Raw genomic sequence first — 18,634 nt, 5'->3', positions numbered from 1 at the left:
CCCCCTCCACAGACCATGGTCTGGTCTGAGGCAAGTCATTTCCGCTTTCTGAATGCCCCTAAAGCCTACCTTGAAGGCCTCGTGTCCACCAAGCTCCCACAAAGACACTGTGTGAGTTCTTAAAACGTGAAAGCTGGGTTTGGAGGAGCTGTGAGGCCGGTGGACCCCAGCTTGGCAGGTGTGGATGGCTGCCTCTCTGGTGCTGAGCTGTCTGTGCCAGGAAGAACCCAAGCCGAAGCTAAACGCACACATTCGGGGTGCCTATGAGGTCCAAGTGAGGTGATCCCTATGGACCCTAATATCCTTTGCCTTTCAAATCCCTGTCTTTGGAGAGTCCCTGTTCTAGGTCCTTTGATCAGGAGAACAAGCTTTTGTTTGGTAGCAGTAAAATTCCCTAGGGCATCCTGGGTAACAGCTTGGGCCTGCCTTGGTAGCCACATCTGACCTGGGCACAAAGCAGAAGTCTGCCAGTCCATGGCCTGTCAGGAGCCAGAGTTACATGCTTGTGGTCTTCTCCCTGCAGGTTTGTTTCAGATGCTGTCACCGGTGTGGCCATTGTCACCATCCTGTTCTTCTTCCCTTCCCAGAAGCCCTCACTCAAGTGGTGGTTTGACTTCAAAGGTAAGATGCCACAGCTGGAGTCTGGAGCTTGATAAGGACTGGACAGGGGGCTTGGGAATCAGGGAGCAGGTCTCAGTGCTGCTAACCACAAGCTCGGTGTGCTGCCCTGTTTGAGGACTGACCCATGTGACTGGCTAGGACAGGTATTAACAGTTGCGGTCCCTGGGCAAGATCCAGCAGCTGCACCCCCCACCCCCAACAACTCATGAGCTAAGGATGCTTGTCACATTTTCAAATGACTGGAAAAAAGCCAAAAAAAAAAAATATACAACTGGTGGGTGAACTTGTTTCCAGGGTTCTTTAAAAAGGCTTAGCATGTGGTGGAGAGGCACGTGACTTTAATCCCAGCACTCGGAGGGAGAGGCAGGTGGAGCTCAGTGAGTTCAAGTCCAGTCTGGTCCATAGAGCGAGTTCCAGGAAAGCCAGGGCTACACAGAGAAACCCTGTCTGGAACAAAACAAAACTAAAGGGAAAAAAAAATAAGCTTCGTTATTCTCCTGTGGACCTTGGAAGCTGTGTGTTTTTAGTTATGTGAGTGAAAAGGCAATGACCTCAGTTTGATCTCTTGACCCGCAAAGCCAGAGTATTTACTTCTGACTCTTTTATAGAAAACTCCTGCTCAGCATAGGAGTTTCACCTCAGATGCACGAAAAACCAAAGTTGAGCTAGACATAAACTGAATAGACACTGGGGAGGCAAACCACCTAAAGACATCCAGTGAGGTTTTCTAAAAGCCATGAAGTGTTCTGTTAGCATCTCCTTCCCTCAGGGTCTCCCTCCCCTTGGGGTCTCTATCCCTCCCTCAGGGTCTCCCTCCCCTTGGGGTCTCCCTCCCCTCAGAGGTTCTCCCCTCTCAGGGTTCTTGTTCCCTGTTTTGAAGCCTCAGCCTCCCCCCCATCTCCTTCCTGGGAACTCTGCTTTCCCCATCCCACCCCCCAACACCCCCCCCCCGTTTTCATCTTCCTCCCTATCTTCTTCACGGGACTCCAGCCTACTCCCTCCCCACCTGTAGCACACAGCCACATTCTCTGGAGTCTTCCCTGTTCTTCTGGTTCTCCGGTCCCCATCCATGCTTCCAGATTAAGGACCTTGGAGTATGGAGTTCTTACTTAGGCAGTGTCTCCCAGGAGTCCCCTTGTAGCAACATGGACTCCTGAGAAGTCTTTGACCTATTGGCTCTCAGTCTAGGATCTGTCCCCTGCATTCTGCACTGCAGAGAGGCACCACATTGGACCACTACCCCATTCTCTTTCCACCTTGCTTCGTGGCCTCCACTAAGGCCCCAGATTCTCTGGGCCTGGTTCTCATTTACACAGCCAGGGGTCCTACGGATGCCTTGCCTCTAGCGTTGGTGATTTGATGGATGATATGGCTTGAGAATTCCAGTGCCTCTAGAGAGAGCATCTAAGTTCAGCTGAGTGGTAGCAGGAAGGTGTAGCTTACAGGACACACGGCTTCCGGATCCATTGCCTTGTCCCATCTTCGAAACAAAGGACAGTTTCCCTTCCATAAGGACTCAGCAGCAGAGGGCGAGCTCATTACTATTCTCAGAATTGTGATTACCTGACAAGAAGCACCTTGGAAAAGATTTGATGGTAATCTTCTGGAATCAGCGGGCAAGATAGTTGCAATGAAGGATGGTCTGGATGTGTCTGGCCTGTGGGCTTGCCTGTGGGGGATGCCTGATTATGTCCATTGGTTTTGAATGAACCCGTTTAAAAGTGGACAGAACCATTTCTGGGTTCAGGTCCTGAACTGTTGAGGAATTAAGCAGTGAGCTAGTGTGCGCTCATCCTCCCTCGGCTCTTGGCTCTGGCTGTCCTGGCAACTTAAGTTCCTACAATCTCGACTCCCCACAATGGTGGACTGTGACCCGGAATCATGATCTGAGCAAACCCTTCCCCCCTCAAATACTTTCTGTCAGGGTGCTTCATCACAGCAACAGAATGAATGGAACTAGATCGCTTTGTCCCAGTATGAGGGGAAACAGTCCATCATGGCGGGGGAAGGCATGGCGACAGGATTTGGAGGCCACTGGCGAGATCACATCAGCAGTCAGGAAGCTGAGAGAGATGAAGACAACGTCCAGCAAACCTTCTCTTTTATATCTATTCTCACACCCCGCCCCATGGGATGGTGCTGCCCTGCCCACATTCAGGGTGGGTCATCCCTCTTTAGTTAAACGTCTCTGGAAACACCCTCATAGACATGCCCAAAGGTGCGTTGCCATGGTGATACCAGTCAAGCTGACAATAAGATTAATCCTCACAGAGTAATCATAATGGTAGGGCCTCCATCCCTGGGCATGTCAGGTCCGTTCACACTCACACCTGGAAATTCTGCTTTTTGAGGGAAGATGTCATTCTTTTTCATTGCAGAAAACCAGAACTAGTTTCCACTAAAAGGTTCTGATTTTTTTTTCAAGAGAATCAAAGAATCTCGATTTCTGCATGAAACACACCCCCCCCCCGTTTTAGATATTGTCCAGTAACTCAAATTGCAAAGCCAACACATGAGGCCGTAACAGTAGCATAAAATCATTCAGTGTGACCAGTCAAGTCCAGGGAGTCACCATGCCCCCTCTGCTGAGCACGGTCAGGATGGAGTCTCTGGTGTTAGAGTGTGGGCAGGGACAGGGATTCTGTGCATGGCCATCCGTGGGCTACCAGTTGGCTTGCACAGAAGTGACTGAGGCGACATCTTAGTAGTGTTCCTCCATGAAGCAGGAACCCTGGAGCCTTGGCTAGGGGCCACTGGGTTTCCCTGGGAAGAAGTCACCCGGTAAGGATCGCAGACCTAGTTAAAAAGACATAAGCTATAGAAACCAGGCCATATGGGTATCCTGATCATGGGTCTGAGTGACACTGACGAATCTCTCTTCAATCGTCAGTATTAGACTAAGGCCTTGGTATCTGGGCACTGTGCTGTGGTTGATAAGTGGATGATGATGATGGTTCTTAAGATCACAGTGATGCTACTCCTGCTGCTGGTGGTGAGGGTGATGGTGGTGATGGTGGTGATGGTGATAGTGGTGTTGGTGATGATGGTGATGGTGATGATAGTGATGGTGATGGTGAGGATGATGGTGATGGTGGTACTGGTGGTGGTGGTGACAGTGATGGTGATGATTATGGTGGTGAGGATGATGATGGTGGTGGTGGTGGTGGTGGTGGTGATGGTAGTGAGGACAATGATGGTGGTGGTGGTGGTGGTGGTAAGGATGATGGCAAGGATAACTCATTACTCTCCTGCCCAACCAGCTCTTCCTCCAGGTGTCCGCCTGGCTTATTCAGCTGCATCATTCAGAGCTTTTCCCAAATGCCACCTCCCCAGAGAAGCCCTCCCCGAATGCACCATCTCTCTCTGTTCTGTTACTTATTTAGTTGTTCCTTATAGCACATGATATTCCCCAATGCTGAGCTGTATTTATTATATGTCATCCCTGGGGAATGTCTGTTCTCTGGGGAAAGAGTTGGTCTCCATACAACGTTCTGCATTTGGGATGTGAAGAAGAGAATTAAGCATGTGGCGGACATGTGGGGTACATTCGTCAGACAAAGAACCCAGGCTCGGTGTGACCCTCTCACAGTCTCGAGTCCTCACAGAGGTCGAGTCACTGGACCAAGGCACCCACTTATGGGGGATGCTAACTTGGTGCCCCAAGTCTGGCTGTCACCTGCCTTTGTCCCACACTGCAGTTTTCTCTCAACCACAGGCCTGGCCTGCAGAGCCCCACTCATCTCCCTCCAACCCCAGGGCCAGCTGTTGGCTGCCCGTGCCCACTGCAGTCACTGCTGTTCGGTACCACTTTCCAGGAAATAGCAGCCACCCCACAGTGCACTGGGCTCAAGAACCCTGGTGTCTATTTTTCTGTCTCCTTCTTCTTTTTGCCCTTTGTTTTGGGGTATGAGCATTCTAACCCAAAAGGCCAAATCCACCACTTCTCTTGGGTCCACAGTCCTCACAGACCCTGGGGCTGCAGCACCCATACGCCCTGGGCTGCAGTCTGGGACACAGGGAGCTGTACAGAGACCTGCTCTTTCCGTGGAGAATGGGTATTCAAAACCAAAGTGCCAAAACCACTTGTCCTGGGTCCACAGTCCCCACATTCAAACACAGAGAAAGAAAGGCATTTTATCTTGTAAATGGGAATAAAAATAGCCCTTAGCCAGGAAGGCTGGTGAGACTTTAAATGGGGTATGTGGAGAGCCAGGGTCCAGAATGTTCTTAACTGTAGCAGCCTTAAAAATTACGTCCATTCTGATTAGAAGGAGGTGTTGGGGCTCTCCCTAAATCCCCAACGCAGATGTTAGAAGTAGACACGGCTTCCTGGGGTCCCTGAAAGTCCCCACAAAGATGAGGTTCCGGGGCTGGCATCCCCCAGCCAAGCAGCCTCCGAGCCAAAGCCAACTGGGTCCTTTTCTCTACCTAGCTCCCAACTCGGAGACAGAGCCCCTGCTGAGCTGGAAGAAAGCCCAGGAGACAGTGCCCTGGAATATCATCCTTCTCCTGGGAGGTGGCTTTGCCATGGCCAAAGGCTGTGAGGTGAGAGCCCGGGTGACTTGAGGGTAGTGGAGCAGAGGGAGGACTGTGGCCAGGGAGGAGCAGGGGGTGCAGGGAGGAAGGAGAGGGCTGCTGAGCATGGAGAGAGTGGAGGCTCTGGCCAGGCAGGAGTGGGGGTTGTGAAAGAGCAGCTGAGGGAACCAGGCCTGGCCAGGGAGGAGGGGCCCCTGTGGCCAGGGAGCAGCCAGGGAAGGATGGAGGCTTCAGGCTTAGGAGGAGTTGGGACTGTGGAAAGGAAGTGGGAGTCCTACAGCCCAGGAGGCCTGCATGTTGCAAGCCCAGGATCTGTGAAGACTGTGGGCCCAGGAGAAGTCGTGTTTGGGGCCTGCTGCTGAATAGGTCTGGAAGCTATGGCCAGTTTCCTACCGCAGCTCCAGGGAACAAGTAAGGAGACAGCCAGGCCCTGCTCCCCAAGTTAGGACCACCCTGGATTTCTAGCCTGTGGGTTTACCTTCAGTGCCTGGAGATGAGAAAGGGGGGTGAGGTCTGAGGCAGCCCCTGGGATCCCATGATAGGTGTGCAGAAAGGCTAGCACCAGTCTTGGGGTGACCCAGAGCACGAGTCACTCCACTTCTGACATAAGACCCTAGGGAGACCTCCCATAAACCTTTGAGGCAGATGCTGCTGTCACTCCCACTCAGTGCAAGAAATCCGGACACAGAGAGGTGAAGTGAGGTACCTAAGGTCACATGGCTAAGGAGGTGGGATTCAAATTCAGGCAGCCTAATGCCAAAATCTGTGGCCTTGACCCCAGTGAGACGAATGTTAGATATTAATCACCATTCTCAATGATTTCTGCCAAACCCAAATGTGTGAGAAGAAAGACCAACTCCATGGCTGTCTAATTGAAGCCAGCTTTATTTAAGAGTTGTGCCCGGGACTGGCCAGCTGGTGGTCTCACCCCAAGTCAAGATTTCAGTGAGCAGCTCCTCACTGGCTCTGTGGGGTCCCTTTTATGGGGTGATCATATATCATCAGGTAGGTGGTCATGGGTATTGATCAAGATACCTTGAAAATGTGTTTTTGTGTCAGGCAAAAAGGGTGACCCTGGGTCCGTGAGTTCTCAGCAAGGTAAGGGTGGTCATACATCACGGGGTCACAAGATCAGAACAGGCTAAAATATGTTCTCCTGGGCACATCAAGTTTAGGAAATAGAAACTCATTCTGGTAAGGTATGGAGACTTAATAACAATGTATAACATTGTGGCTCCTGAGATTCCGAGCTCAGAGGCAGGTTGGGAGCAGGGTAGACACCCCTCAGGTAGTGAAGCTCCCAGGAGCAGTTTCCAGCTTGTCTACTCTCAGCGTCATGCTTGTTCTCCTGAGAGGTCAAGGTCAGCAGTGTAACTGAGGCATCATCTCATTTAATCCTGGCCCTAGGAAGGGAGCAATATTTCTATCCCCATTTTACAGATAGGAAAAGTGAGGCAGTGGATAATTAAGTCTCCAGGAGCCATGCGGAGGAGCAGTGACCCAAACTGAACTTGGCTCTGAGGTCCAGAAGCTTCACTGCACCCTCTAGAGAGCTTGGATGCCAGATGGAGGGGCTTTCCAAGCAGTTACTCATTGTCTTCAGAAAACCCCTGACTCACAGCTGCTCTCCTAGCCCAGCCCAGCCCATCTCCTATCCCAGTCTACTCCAGTCCATCTCATCCCATTCCACTCCAGTCCATTGAGACGAGATTTCAAGTGGCCATGTCTGGCAACAAATTTGCTACATAGCCAAGGATGACCTTGAACTCCTGGTCCTCCCATCCCCAGCCTCCACCTCCCAAATTCTGGGATTACAGGCATGTCTGTTCTATGCAGTACTAGGGATCAAACCCAGGACATCATGCATCTGAGGTATGATCTCAGCTGCTGTCCTCATTTTAAAGACAAAAGGAACCAATATCCAACACCATTTGCTTAGCCAGGGGTCAGATCTAGCACTCGAGGATCAGCTCCACTTCCGGGTAAGGATGTCTCTGAAATGGGAAGGTGTACTTCTCACACTACTTGGGAAGGCTTACTTGGGAGGAAGTAGCATATTGTCCAGGTTTAGAGGATCAGACCATGCAGTGGGGCTAGAGTGTCTCCATTCGAATCACAAATTTTCTTCTGTGTTACTTGGTCAAGTTACTAAATCTTCTTGGTCTCAATTTCCCCATCTGGAAAATGGGAATGATGACTGGGCAGCCACTTGCTATAACTAGTGTTATAAGGTGAGACAGTACTTAGGACCCGGCTCGATGTGGTTTGCTATTTGGATTGGACATTAGAGAAAGGGCCAGCGGAGGGGAATGGGGAGACTCAGGCTTACACAATTTAGTGGCTAAGGCGCATGTTCCTACAGTGACTGGCACAGCCTGGGCCTGGGGCAGGAGCTGCCAGATACCCTATACCCCAGAGGATTCCCCAAGCTGGGGATTGGTGGAGAGGCACTGAGTGGGGGGCTGGGATGCAGAGCCATAGTGCATGCTGGGAGACCAGTGCTAGGCAGTCTGCCAGGGTTTCCATTCAGTGAAGCCTTTGTCTGCTAGCTGCCCCTCACCCCAGCCTCTGTCCCTAGGTGGCATAATCTTCCAGGAGCCACCAGGAAGCTTGTGACACCTCTTGGCTTCCGGGCCCTGTCCAGGTCCTTCACCAGGCTGCATCAGGCTGCCCAAGGCTTGAGGATGCCTGGGTGGAGGATAGGTGGGCCCAGGCATGAGGCTTCCTGAGAAGCCATAGCAAGACTTCCTCAGGCAACCTGCTGCAAAGCATATGCTAAACACCCATATACATCAGCGCTGGACCGGAGGCCTCCCTGGGCCTCTACATGGAGCCATACACGTCCGGCCCCTGCCTCCCTCCTGCCAGTGTCCGTACCTCCTCTTTCCTTCTCCTGGAGGTTCAGTGGCCTCTTGCTCAGCCCCATCAGACTCATTTCCACTCCAGGACCTTCTCTAATGACCAACCTTTCACTGTAATCTGAGTCCTAGATCTTCAGGTCTTGATTTCTCAGAGACTGAGGTCATGTTCCTTAAAGCCCAACTCCCTGCACCTGCCCCTGCCCCTGCCCCTGCCCCTGCCCCTGCCCCTGCCCCTGCCCCTGCCCCTGCCCCTGCCCCTGCCCCTGCCCCTGCCCCTGCCCCTGCCCCTGCCCCTGCCCTTGTCCCTCCCTCCCACTCTTGGTACCCAGTGACTCCCAACTAACTATGCTTGCCGCTTGGGGCCCTCTCCGTCAGGAAAATATGAAGCCACCTGTCCTTCCTACCACTGTTCTAGGCACCCAGGTGTGGCCTGATACTTAGTGGTGTTGTTTTAGCCATTGTCTCATTTACTGGGACAAACTTCCTGCCATAGGAAGCAGAAGGAAGGAAGAATTTACTCCACTTGGTGGTTTGAGGGTAGTTCATGGGAGACAGCAAAGAAGGCAGGCTGGCAGGAGCGTCTGGTAGCTGGTCACATTGTATCCAGTCAGGAAGCAGAGGGCAGAAGGTATTCGAAGGTATTCGGTTCACTCTCCTTCTATGGAGTCAGGACCCCAGCCTATGGGGCGGGTCTTCTCAGTGAAATCTTTCTGGAAACATCCTCAGGGACACACCCAGCGGTGTGTTACTGTGGCGATTTCAATTCCAGTTGAGTTGACTGCGAAGATTAGTCATCCCAGTGCTCAGAAGGTCTGCCCTGAGTCAGGGACTAGTGTGAACATGCTAACGCCCCAGAGAAGCTTCTGGAAGAGAGTGGATCCCTGCCACTGCCATGAGCGCATAGGACCTCGAAGCCGCTGTAGGTGCTGGCAGATGACTGTCTTGTCTGCTCTTACACTGGTACCTCATGCATACAAATCACATCTTACGTACAAATCCACCGGGCTCCAGGAAGTTAAGGAAGAAGCAGCGAGTCCCAGAGGCAGACGGAGGTATGCTCCTGCTGTCAGCCAATTTCTGCCGGAAATCACAATCGCTTTTTATGTGTGACCTGTTAATGGTGATGTGAATCTACCAAAACGGCTGAGATTCAGAGCCCAAGCTGGGAGCACATCTGTTAGCTTTCTTCTAGTCAGGGTTACTGTTGCTGTGGTGAAACACTGTGACCAAAGCAACTTGGGGAGGAATGGGTTTATTTTGACTTATACTTCAGGAAATAGTCCATCACTGAGGGAACCCAAGACAGAAACTCAGACAGGTCAAGAACCTGGAGGCAGGAGCTGGTGCAGAGGCCCTGAAGGGATGCTGCTTCCTGGATCGCTCCTCATGGCTTGCTCAGCCTGCTTTCTTTTTTTTTTTTTTTTTGGTTCTTTTTTTCCGGAGCTGGGGACCGAACCCAGGGCCTTGCGCTTCCTAGGCAAGCGCTCTACCACTGAGCTAAATCCCCAACCCCTCAGCCTGCTTTCTTATAGAATCCAGGACCAGCAGCCCAGGGGTGGCACCACCCACAATGGGCTAAGTCCTCCCCGAGCCATCACTAATTAAGAAAATGCCTTACAACTTGAAAGCATTTTCTCAGTCCAGTTTCCCTCCTTTCAGATAATTCTAGCTTGTGTCGAGTTGACATAAAACTAGCCAGCACAGGCTCCCTGTGCCTCAGTTTCTTCAACCATAAAATGGGAAAGATTGCACCACCTACTTCGTGCATGGTCATAGAAATTAGATTGATATTAGCAAAGTCCTTGGGGAAACATCTGGCATGGAGGTAAACATTCTAGTGCTCATCGGATTACCTAAAAATAACAAATCCTTTCCAGTGCCCTTTTTACAGACACTCATTAATCCTCGGATTCACTTAAAGAAGTGGAGGAACAGAGATGTTAGATCACTTATCTAAGGTCACAGAGCTCTTAGGCGCTGCAAAGGTTAAATGCTCTCTCTCTCTCTCTCTCTCTCTCTCATACACACACACACACACACACACACACACACACACACACACAAACATGCACGCACACACACACACACACACACACACACAGCAGCAGCCTTCTTTTTTCTCAAACTTGCTTTGTTTCTTCTATGAATTAGTTCACTGAGCTGAGTCTGCTGTATTTTCTGAGGCCTTTAGAGAGATTTCCCAGGACCCCAGTGTTACATTCTTGGGGCCTTGATTAGGTTCATTTTCTCTGCCACTCAAAGAATTAAAAGGCAGGGGGGAAATTGAGCTGGACAAGTAGCAGCAGGGAAAATCTCAAGCACAGCTGATGGCAGCAGAGTTAATCGGGAAAAGGAGTTTGGGTTTTTTTTTAAGGGGTAAGGAACACTCGTGTACACACACACACACACACACACACAGAGAGAGAGAGAGAGAGAGAGAGAGAGAGAGAGAGAGAGTTGTGGGAGGGACTTGGGAGGCTAAAATGCAGTTTTTCCATGAGGATTCAGGTTTTAAGGGTCTTTAAGGTGCACCCCTCCCCCCACTCAGGGTCGGTAAGTTTGGACAAAAACAGAGAGGCTAACAGACCCACCACTTTGGGCTAAACATGCCCCCCACCCCCTGTCTTGTACTTGCTGGCCTGGTTCATCAGCTGCAGGGTGGGGGTGGGACTACTGTCAAGAGGCAAAGCCACTTTGTTTTAAGCTGTTTTTGTCTCAGGCCAGGAGGGTAAGAATAAATGGGAGCTGGTCACCCTTGTTATCCACTTGTAGCCCCTCTTCCTGGCTGTCTGCCTGTCCATCTCCTGGTCTTTCACAGACTTGGGTTTTTGAGCACTGGACTTGAACCATCCTCAGGAAACATGGCCACACTATGTTCAGTATGGTGAGAGCCACACTATGCAGAGATGAGAGTGTGGAGAGAGGGTCTGGCTGAGGAAAAGAGGGGGAAGAGAGACACCATCTTGGTAACTCAGTTTCCCTCCATTCCCTTCCGCAAAGTGACCCTGGGTCTGCTAGTCACCTTTGGAGTCTCTAGGCAACACAGTCTGACAGCCACTGTGCCAATCAACTCTGAGTTCCCCTCACAGGCATCAGGTGACCTCAAGGGACATCGGCCATATAGCACTCCTGGTGCCCAGACACTGTGCTAAGTATTTTAGATCAGCCACTTTTCTCCCTTATAACCTCTGGTCTACAGATAAGGAAACTGAGGCCCAGGGAAAGGGAAAGATTCTCTGGGAAGCACACTTAACCCAGGTAAGCACAGACCCTTAGCTCTCCCCACCAAGCTGCCTCTGGCTGTTGCTGGACTCTGGCCTTCGCAGGAATTCTGGGAGTTGTTTCTAAGGAAACCAAGTCCATGGTTCCTCAGGGAATTGAAAAGGGCTGGAGGAAATCCCTTTAGTGTCCCAGCAGAACCATAGGGAGCTGAGAGGAAGATGCCTTCCATTTAGGAGCCCAAGTCAAGGCACTGGTTGGCAAGGGTCCTCTCACTCCGAGGCCAGGCCACAGGAAGCTCTTGACTGGCCACTTGCCCGGTCATTAACAGGCTCTCTCAGCAGTGCACAATGTGCCAGACCATGGCTTGAGGGAACACCGGCTGCCCTGTGTTCCCTGTAGCAAGGAAGGGCTGGTCTAGCCTCTCACAGAACTCTGCAGGTTGCAGAAAATGCTTTAACAAGGACTTTCCTGGGGTGAGAGATGTCTAAATTGTCATTTGTTTTTGTTTTGATTTTGGTTCTTTTGGTCTGGTTTGTTAAGATAGAGACCCAAACATCTCTGGCTGGCTTGAAACTTGCTATGTAGTCAAAGCTGGCCTTGAACTCTTGATTATCCTGTTTTCTACTTTCCAAATGCTGGGATTAAAAGTGTGAGCTACCGGCTGGGGATTTAGCTCAGTGGTAGAGCGCTTACCTAGGAAGCGCAAGGCCCTGGGTTCGGTCCCCAGCTCCGAAAAAAAGAACCAAAAAAAAAAAAACCAAACCAAAACAAAACAAAACAAAAACAAACCCACCTTAAAAAAAAACAAAACAAACAAACCCCCCCCCAAAAAAAGTGTGAGCTACCATACCCAGCTTCTTAAGCTCTTAATACTCTGGCCCTGGAAGTAATAATTCCTAAGGTAAATGAGAGAAACGAATGTGTTGTTCTGTCTGGGCCACAACTTCTGTACCCCCAAATCTATCAAGAAACCTTCTAAAGACAGATAGGGTGACGCAGGCATGCAATACCAGCTACTCAGGAGAGTGAGGTAGGAATGTCAAAAGTTGAGGGCTAGCCTGGGCTACAGAGTGAGTTCAGAGCTAGCCTGGGCAACTAGCCAAAGTAACAAGGAAAGTGTTGCCTGAAGGTAGAGCTCAGTGGTGGAGCCCTTGCCTTGTAGGTGTGAAGTTCTGGGTTTAGTATCCAGTATCGCAAAGGTAAATAAACATATTAATAAGAAATGCAACTTCAGAATGAGTAGTGAATGTTGCATACACCACGAACAAGCAGGCATCAAGTGCCTCTCGTACAGGATGATTTGATTCTCAGTGTTTGGGGCCCAACCAGCTCTGCCTGGGATTAGCCCCTAAACCTCAGGAAGAGCCCTAAGGTGGGATGGGAAGTCCCCGTTGGCTGCACTGTTATCCAGACCTGCTTGAGGGGAGGTCAGCTTTGAGGTCTTATGGAAGCTGGCTTGGCTTGATCAGTGTTGGTGGAAGACGGATCTGATGGTGGCAGAAGGTATGCGTGATGAACGCTGTCCAAGGTAGTTCCTGGAGAGGTCAGGAGAGAGGGCACCCCAACAACTGTGTAGCCTTGGTCTAAGGGTCCTTCCTGTCCTTACATGCTCTGGAAACCATGGTCCACTTTGAATATCTCCTTTGCTTTGCTTTGAGTGGTTTGTCTGTTTGTTTGCTTGCTTGCCTGCTTTGGGACAGTATCAAGCTGGCCTGGTACTCTCTACATTGCCAAGGGATTCTCCTGCTTCCACCTCCCGTGAGTTACCACGCCCAGGTGGGCATTGCTCTTAATTAAGGGTCAAGTGACAGAACAGTTCCTCCAGAGGAGGGTGGAGATGGTAGGGAACTTTCTAGAAGTTCAGATGGATTCAGGTGGGTATCTCAGTCACTGCTATGGGACCTTGGGGGGAGTCACAAGAATGTTTCCTCCTCAGTAAAACAGGGACAGGATGGTAGGGAGGAGTCATCAGGTGCCCAGCCTTGATAATGGTGATTCTGAGAATGGCGACTAACGATAGCATGTTAATATTGGCGTCTTGTGGCTACAATATTGGTTAATTATCATTGTGACAATAATCTTTAGGGCTACTCATAAGTCATTAATAACATTGTGTTGCATTTGTTATATCAGATGCATGCTATCTTTGTTTCCTTTTCTGTTGATGTGAGTAAAAAAAAAAAAAGCCCTGACTAAAGCAACTTAAGTGATAATGGGTTTGCTTCTATTCACAATTCCAGGTTAAAGTCCATCATATTGGGGAAGTCAAGGCAGGACCTTAAGGGAGGCAGGGAGGGAGTGGTCACATTCTGCCTATAGTCAGAAAGAAGCAACGAATGAGTGCATACTTGTGCTCACTCAACTTGGGCTCCCTACTCTTATATAGTCCAGTACCCAAGCCTAGGGAATGGCTCTGCCCATAGTGGGCTGTCCCTTCCCACATTAATTGAAACAACTAGGACAATACCTTACACACTTGCCCACAGGCCAGACTGATCTAGACAATCCCAGGTGGTTCTAAAATGTGTCAAGTTAACAATTTAAACTAACCATGACATATGTTTTATATTACAAATAGTATATGAGATATAATATATCCCATACATATTAATGTGCCATTGTGTAATAACAATATGCAAATTTTTCTGGAAGATATGAGTGGTGACCATCATTAGAGGAATAAGACTTAGCCATAGGGTCTGTCTGGTTCCCTCTCCCACTCAAGCTGGAACTTTGGGTATTGGATCCAAATGGAAACAGAGACTCTGCTTTCTAACCAAATAGATCATGGGGTCCCCTGGGCCTGTGGAGTATGTGGTGACAGAGCATGCAGGTAATGGCTGCCTGTGAAGGGTGGTGCTGGGTGGACTGAGACCAACGGTATGTCTGCCCACAGGAGTCGGGGCTGTCTGCGTGGATCGGTGGGCAGCTGCACCCCCTAGAGCATGTTCCCCCACTGCTGGCTGTGCTACTCATCACTGTGGTCATCGCCTTCTTCACAGAGTTCGCCAGCAACACGGCCACCATCATCATCTTCCTGCCTGTCCTGGCAGAGCTGGTGAGGATCCCCGTGGCCCAACTCCCAACTCAGAGTTCCCTGCCGCAGTGCTTCCCTGGGGCTCCGGCTGCCATGCTTCCTTCCAGAACACACAGGAGCATTTGAACCACAGAGTCAGCTCACAAACGACAGGGGATTCTTTCTTCCTTCCTTCCTTCCTTCCTTTCTTTCTTTCTTTCTTTCTTTCTTTCTTTCTTTCTCTCTTTCTTTCTTTCTTCCTTCCTTCCTTCCTTCCTCCCTCTCTCTCTTTCTTTCTTTCTTTCTTTCTTTTTCCAGAGCTGGGGACCGAACCCAGGGCATTGCGTTTGCTAGGCAAGCGCTCTACCACTGAGCTAAATCCCCAACCTGGGGATTCTTTCTTAAAGGAATACCTAAGAAGTGGGGATAGTTCCTCTGTGGGAGAATTAACTCATGAGGACATCCTGTGTTTCTTAGGAAGAGGAAGAATTTGGGTTCCATGGAAATTCTTGAGTCACAGGAGAAGGCGCAGACACAGCACTGTTGCCTCCTGTTTCAGTCTAAAAATTTTCTGCAAGGAGAGTTGCCCTGCAAATGGTGGGGTGGTGTCAGAGCACTCTCCATTTTCCACCCACTAGAGGCCAGCACCCTGTAACAGTGGCAATCCAAGATGTCACCAGTCATTGTCAAAAGTACCCTTGGGATGTCAAGTCTCAACCTGTTGCGACCCTCTGCTATAAAAGTCACCAGTCAATCTCAGATGGGCTGGGGTCAGAGGTGGTTCAGGGTGATTTATCCAGACCCCTCTTTTGCTTAGCAAGCAAGATCCAGTAAACTGTCCTCCAGCAAGTTTTTATGTACCCCAACCATTCCTAGGTCACAGAAAGATGCAGGACAGCCACCCAGGGCACAGAAAGATGCAGGACAGCCCTATAATCTATGATGGATTCAGAAAGGGAAAAAAATCCTGAGGAAGCCAGGCAGGAAGAAAACAAAGCAAGAGAAAGTGAGCTGGCATGCACTTGAGACCAGCACTTGGCAGAGATCCAGCCAGGACTAGCTAAGGGCACAGGCTGCCAGCAGATAGATTTCATTCTAGGACTTAAAAGGCAGCTTGATCGTGTGGCACATGCCTTTCACCCCAGCCCTCTGGAGGCAGAAGCAGTCAGTTCTCTGTGAGTCCAAGGCCAGCCTGGTCTACATAGTGAGTATAGCTAGGATAGCTAGGGCTACATAGAAAAATGCTGCATCAAAAAAAGGGGGGGGGGTTGGGGATTTAGCAAGCGCAAGGCCCTGGGTTCAGTCCCCAGCTCCGAAAAAAAAAAGAAAAAAGAAAGAAAGAAAGAAAAAGGAAAGAGAAGAAAGAAAGAAAGAAAGGAAGGAAGGAAGGAAGGAATGAAGGAAGGAATAAGAGGGCAGGTATAGGAAACTAGGGATTGCATTTTATAGTTAAACAGATTGAAGAAAAGCAAGCCATAGGACACCCTTCCCAGAACCCAAAACTGATAAAACGCAACAGAGTTGACACCTTTGGAGGGGGCTTGGCTTTATCTCCTTACCTCTTTGTTTATTATGTTTCTATTTTTGACTGAGATGACACTGTATCGGCCACAGACTTACCCCTGAAACAGACTTGGCTGTAAATGGATAGCGTTTAAGCTCTGTCCTAATGGTCCCGCAGACAGTTCCAGAAAGCTGGGCCTGATTAGCATGTTTAAGCTCTATCCTAATGGACGGGCAGACATTTCCAGAAAGCTATCACCAGCAGCTGGTCTTCACCTTGTGTACACAGGCTGCTACCATCAACAAGGTTCGGCCTGGAGTTCCTAGGTGGAAGAACATGAACACTGGAAACCGTGCTGGATGCAAGCACATTGCCCTCAGTGTGGGCTCCCTGGAGTCCTCAAGCCCTTGCTGAATGGGACTGGATTAATCAGACCCTGTTCTGAAGTCTAGGGCACCTGATAATCGGTGGAGATAGGGATGCTCTGAGGTGGTATGGGAGAGGGGAAGGAGCTCAAAGCCTCCGAGTCTAAAACTGGCAGTTCCTAAAAAAGATACCAGTAAAAGCCATTTAAATGCAGTTTCTCATCAAAATCAAAATATTTACAGACTGAGGATGATAATAGAACCTATTAAAAAAGTGCCTGAATTTCCAGTTGCAGGAATTCCCTCTCAGGGATTTTTTTGAGATGCAGTCAGCCTAGAGTGTAGGAGTCTCAAGACCAAGTCACACTGAACTCTCTGCCTTAGGACAGTGCTTGCCAAGGGGACACCCACCTGCTCTCTCAGCTCCAGTCAGGCCCGGATGGAGCTTCCACCAGGGCCATAGATGCCGTAGATGGGGGCAGGGCCAAGCCTGGTTATATGAGCCATTGTTCTCAGCCTACGGCCTTGCACCGGCTGCAGCCTGGGCTCCTAAAACATATGACAGATGCAGTATCTTGGATCCCACTCAGACCTCTGGATCAGTTACTCTGGAGCAGCTGGGACCGCAAGCTCGCTCATATGGGAAGGGGATGAGGGTTCTAAATAAATTTCGTTGCCTCCTCTGTGGTCAAGGACAGTGTGGCCCTGTCTTCACTGACCTTAAATTCTTCTGTTTCTCTAAAATTGCGTGTCATGTGTGTTGTGTGTCTGTCTACATTTCTGTCTCTGTCCCTCTTCTCATGGGCCTCCCCCATGTCTCTCTGTCACTGTGACAGTCTCTATGCTGCTGACACTCTCTTTCCAATGGTCTCAATTTCTCCCTGGGGCTTCTCCTACCCAGGCCATCCGACTGCACGTGCACCCCTTGTACCTGATGATCCCGGGCACGGTCAGCTGTTCCTACGCCTTCATGCTGCCGGTCTCGACGCCCCCCAACTCTATTGCCTTCTCCACTGGACACTTGCTGGTCAAAGACATGGTAGGTGTGGGCCTGCCCAGCAGTGGCCTGGCAGGAGGAGGGGTGGGTGATAGTCAGATACAGCCAGCATTGCCTGTCTGTTCATGTCCCACATGACTCTCCCCACTGAGACAGTCGTCACCATCATCCTCCTCCCCCTCGTCCTCTCCTTTCTCTCTCTCCTCTCCCCCTCCTTCCTTTTCTCCCCTTCTTCCCTCCTCCTCTTCATCTATTTTCCTCTTCCTCTATACCAGTGGTTCCCAGTCATCCTAAGGCTTCAACCCTTTAATACAATTTCTCATGCCGTGGTGACCCCCCCTCCAATCATAAGCTTACTTTCATTGCTACTCTGTAACTGTAATTTTGTTAACTGTTATGAATTGTAGTGTAAAATATCTATATTTTTCTAGTAGTCTTAGGCAACTCCTGTCAAAGGGTCAGTGAACCCCCAAAGGGGTCACGACCCACAGGTTGAGAACCATTGCTTTATGTTTCGTCTCTGCTTTTTCTTCCTTCTCTTTCTCTTCCTCCTCTCCCTCCTCTTCCTCTGCCCATAGCCACCACTACTCCATGCATCCTTGGCTCACATAGCTGATGACAGTCTACCGAAGCAGACATAAGACTCCAACGGAATAAATGGGGGCAGAACGAGAGTGAGGAGGAAGAACAGGGGAAAGAACTCCCTCCTAGCCTCTTTCCTTAGTCTGGTTTGCCCAGTGTAATCTGTGGTCCGGCCACTGGGAGGCAGCACTGCAGGAGACGCAGCCACCTGCCTCCTGAGAGGGTAGGTACTTTCTGTGGCTGGAGGCAATCTGGAAGACTATTCCTCACGCATTAAAAATAATTCGGGGGCTGGGGATTTAGCTTAGTGGTAGAGCGCTTACCTAGGAAGCGCAAGGCCCTGGGTTCGGTCCCCAGCTCCGAAAAAAAGAACCAAAAAAAAATAATAATAAAAAATAAAAAATAATGCAAATTTCAGAATTGCTAAGTAAAAGAAATGATTCAAGATGCCAGGGATCGAAATAGAATGATGGAGTGGGCAAAACCGACCTCCGAGAAAATGAGTCACTAGCCTTGCAATGAGCCATGGCCGCATGGGGTTGGGGGTGGAGTGGGGCTGTCCAGTCAGAGAGCTCAGCCTATGCAAATGTCTGAAATGGGGAAAGGGCTTCACTTTCTATCACCAGAAGCACAGGATCAGAGGCTGCTGGGGCTGGGTGGGTTCAGACAGGAATGGGGTTATTAGATGCAGGGTCTGGGCTCTCAGAAAGCAGGCACAGAACAGTTGAGATGCCTCATTTTGTGACCCTGGCTAGCCTTGAACTTGCAGATTTCAAAAGCAAAAGCAGCTGTTACCTCAATGAGGAGAAGAGAGTTTATTCAGGAGTCAAATATAAGTGAACGTGGCCCAGAAACACAGATTCCAGGGACTGCAAATGCCACCATGCTTTAGTGTGCCAACAGCTACATGAAGTTTCACAACAACAGAAC

The 18,634-nt window shown here is 50.0% G+C and overlaps 1 protein-coding gene across 1 annotated transcript in view; it reads left to right on the top strand.

Moving 5' to 3' along the window:
* Slc13a3 (solute carrier family 13 member 3) overlaps window positions 1-18,634 on the top strand; it is a 63,550-nt gene that overhangs the window by 42,797 nt on the left and 2,119 nt on the right. Inside the window, 4 exon segments of the mRNA NM_022866.2 lie at window positions 524-621; window positions 5,054-5,166; window positions 14,137-14,298; window positions 17,027-17,164. Coding sequence (NP_074057.2) covers window positions 524-621; window positions 5,054-5,166; window positions 14,137-14,298; window positions 17,027-17,164 — 511 coding nt within the window.

This window comes from Rattus norvegicus, chromosome 3 (genome assembly GCF_021556685.1).
Source record: "Rattus norvegicus strain SHRSP/BbbUtx chromosome 3, alternate assembly SHRSP_T2T, whole genome shotgun sequence".
In the NCBI taxonomy this organism is placed as follows: Eukaryota; Metazoa; Chordata; class Mammalia; order Rodentia; family Muridae; genus Rattus; species Rattus norvegicus.
Note: the sequence above shows the minus strand (reverse complement) of the source record. Positions and strands in the feature narration are given on the sequence as shown.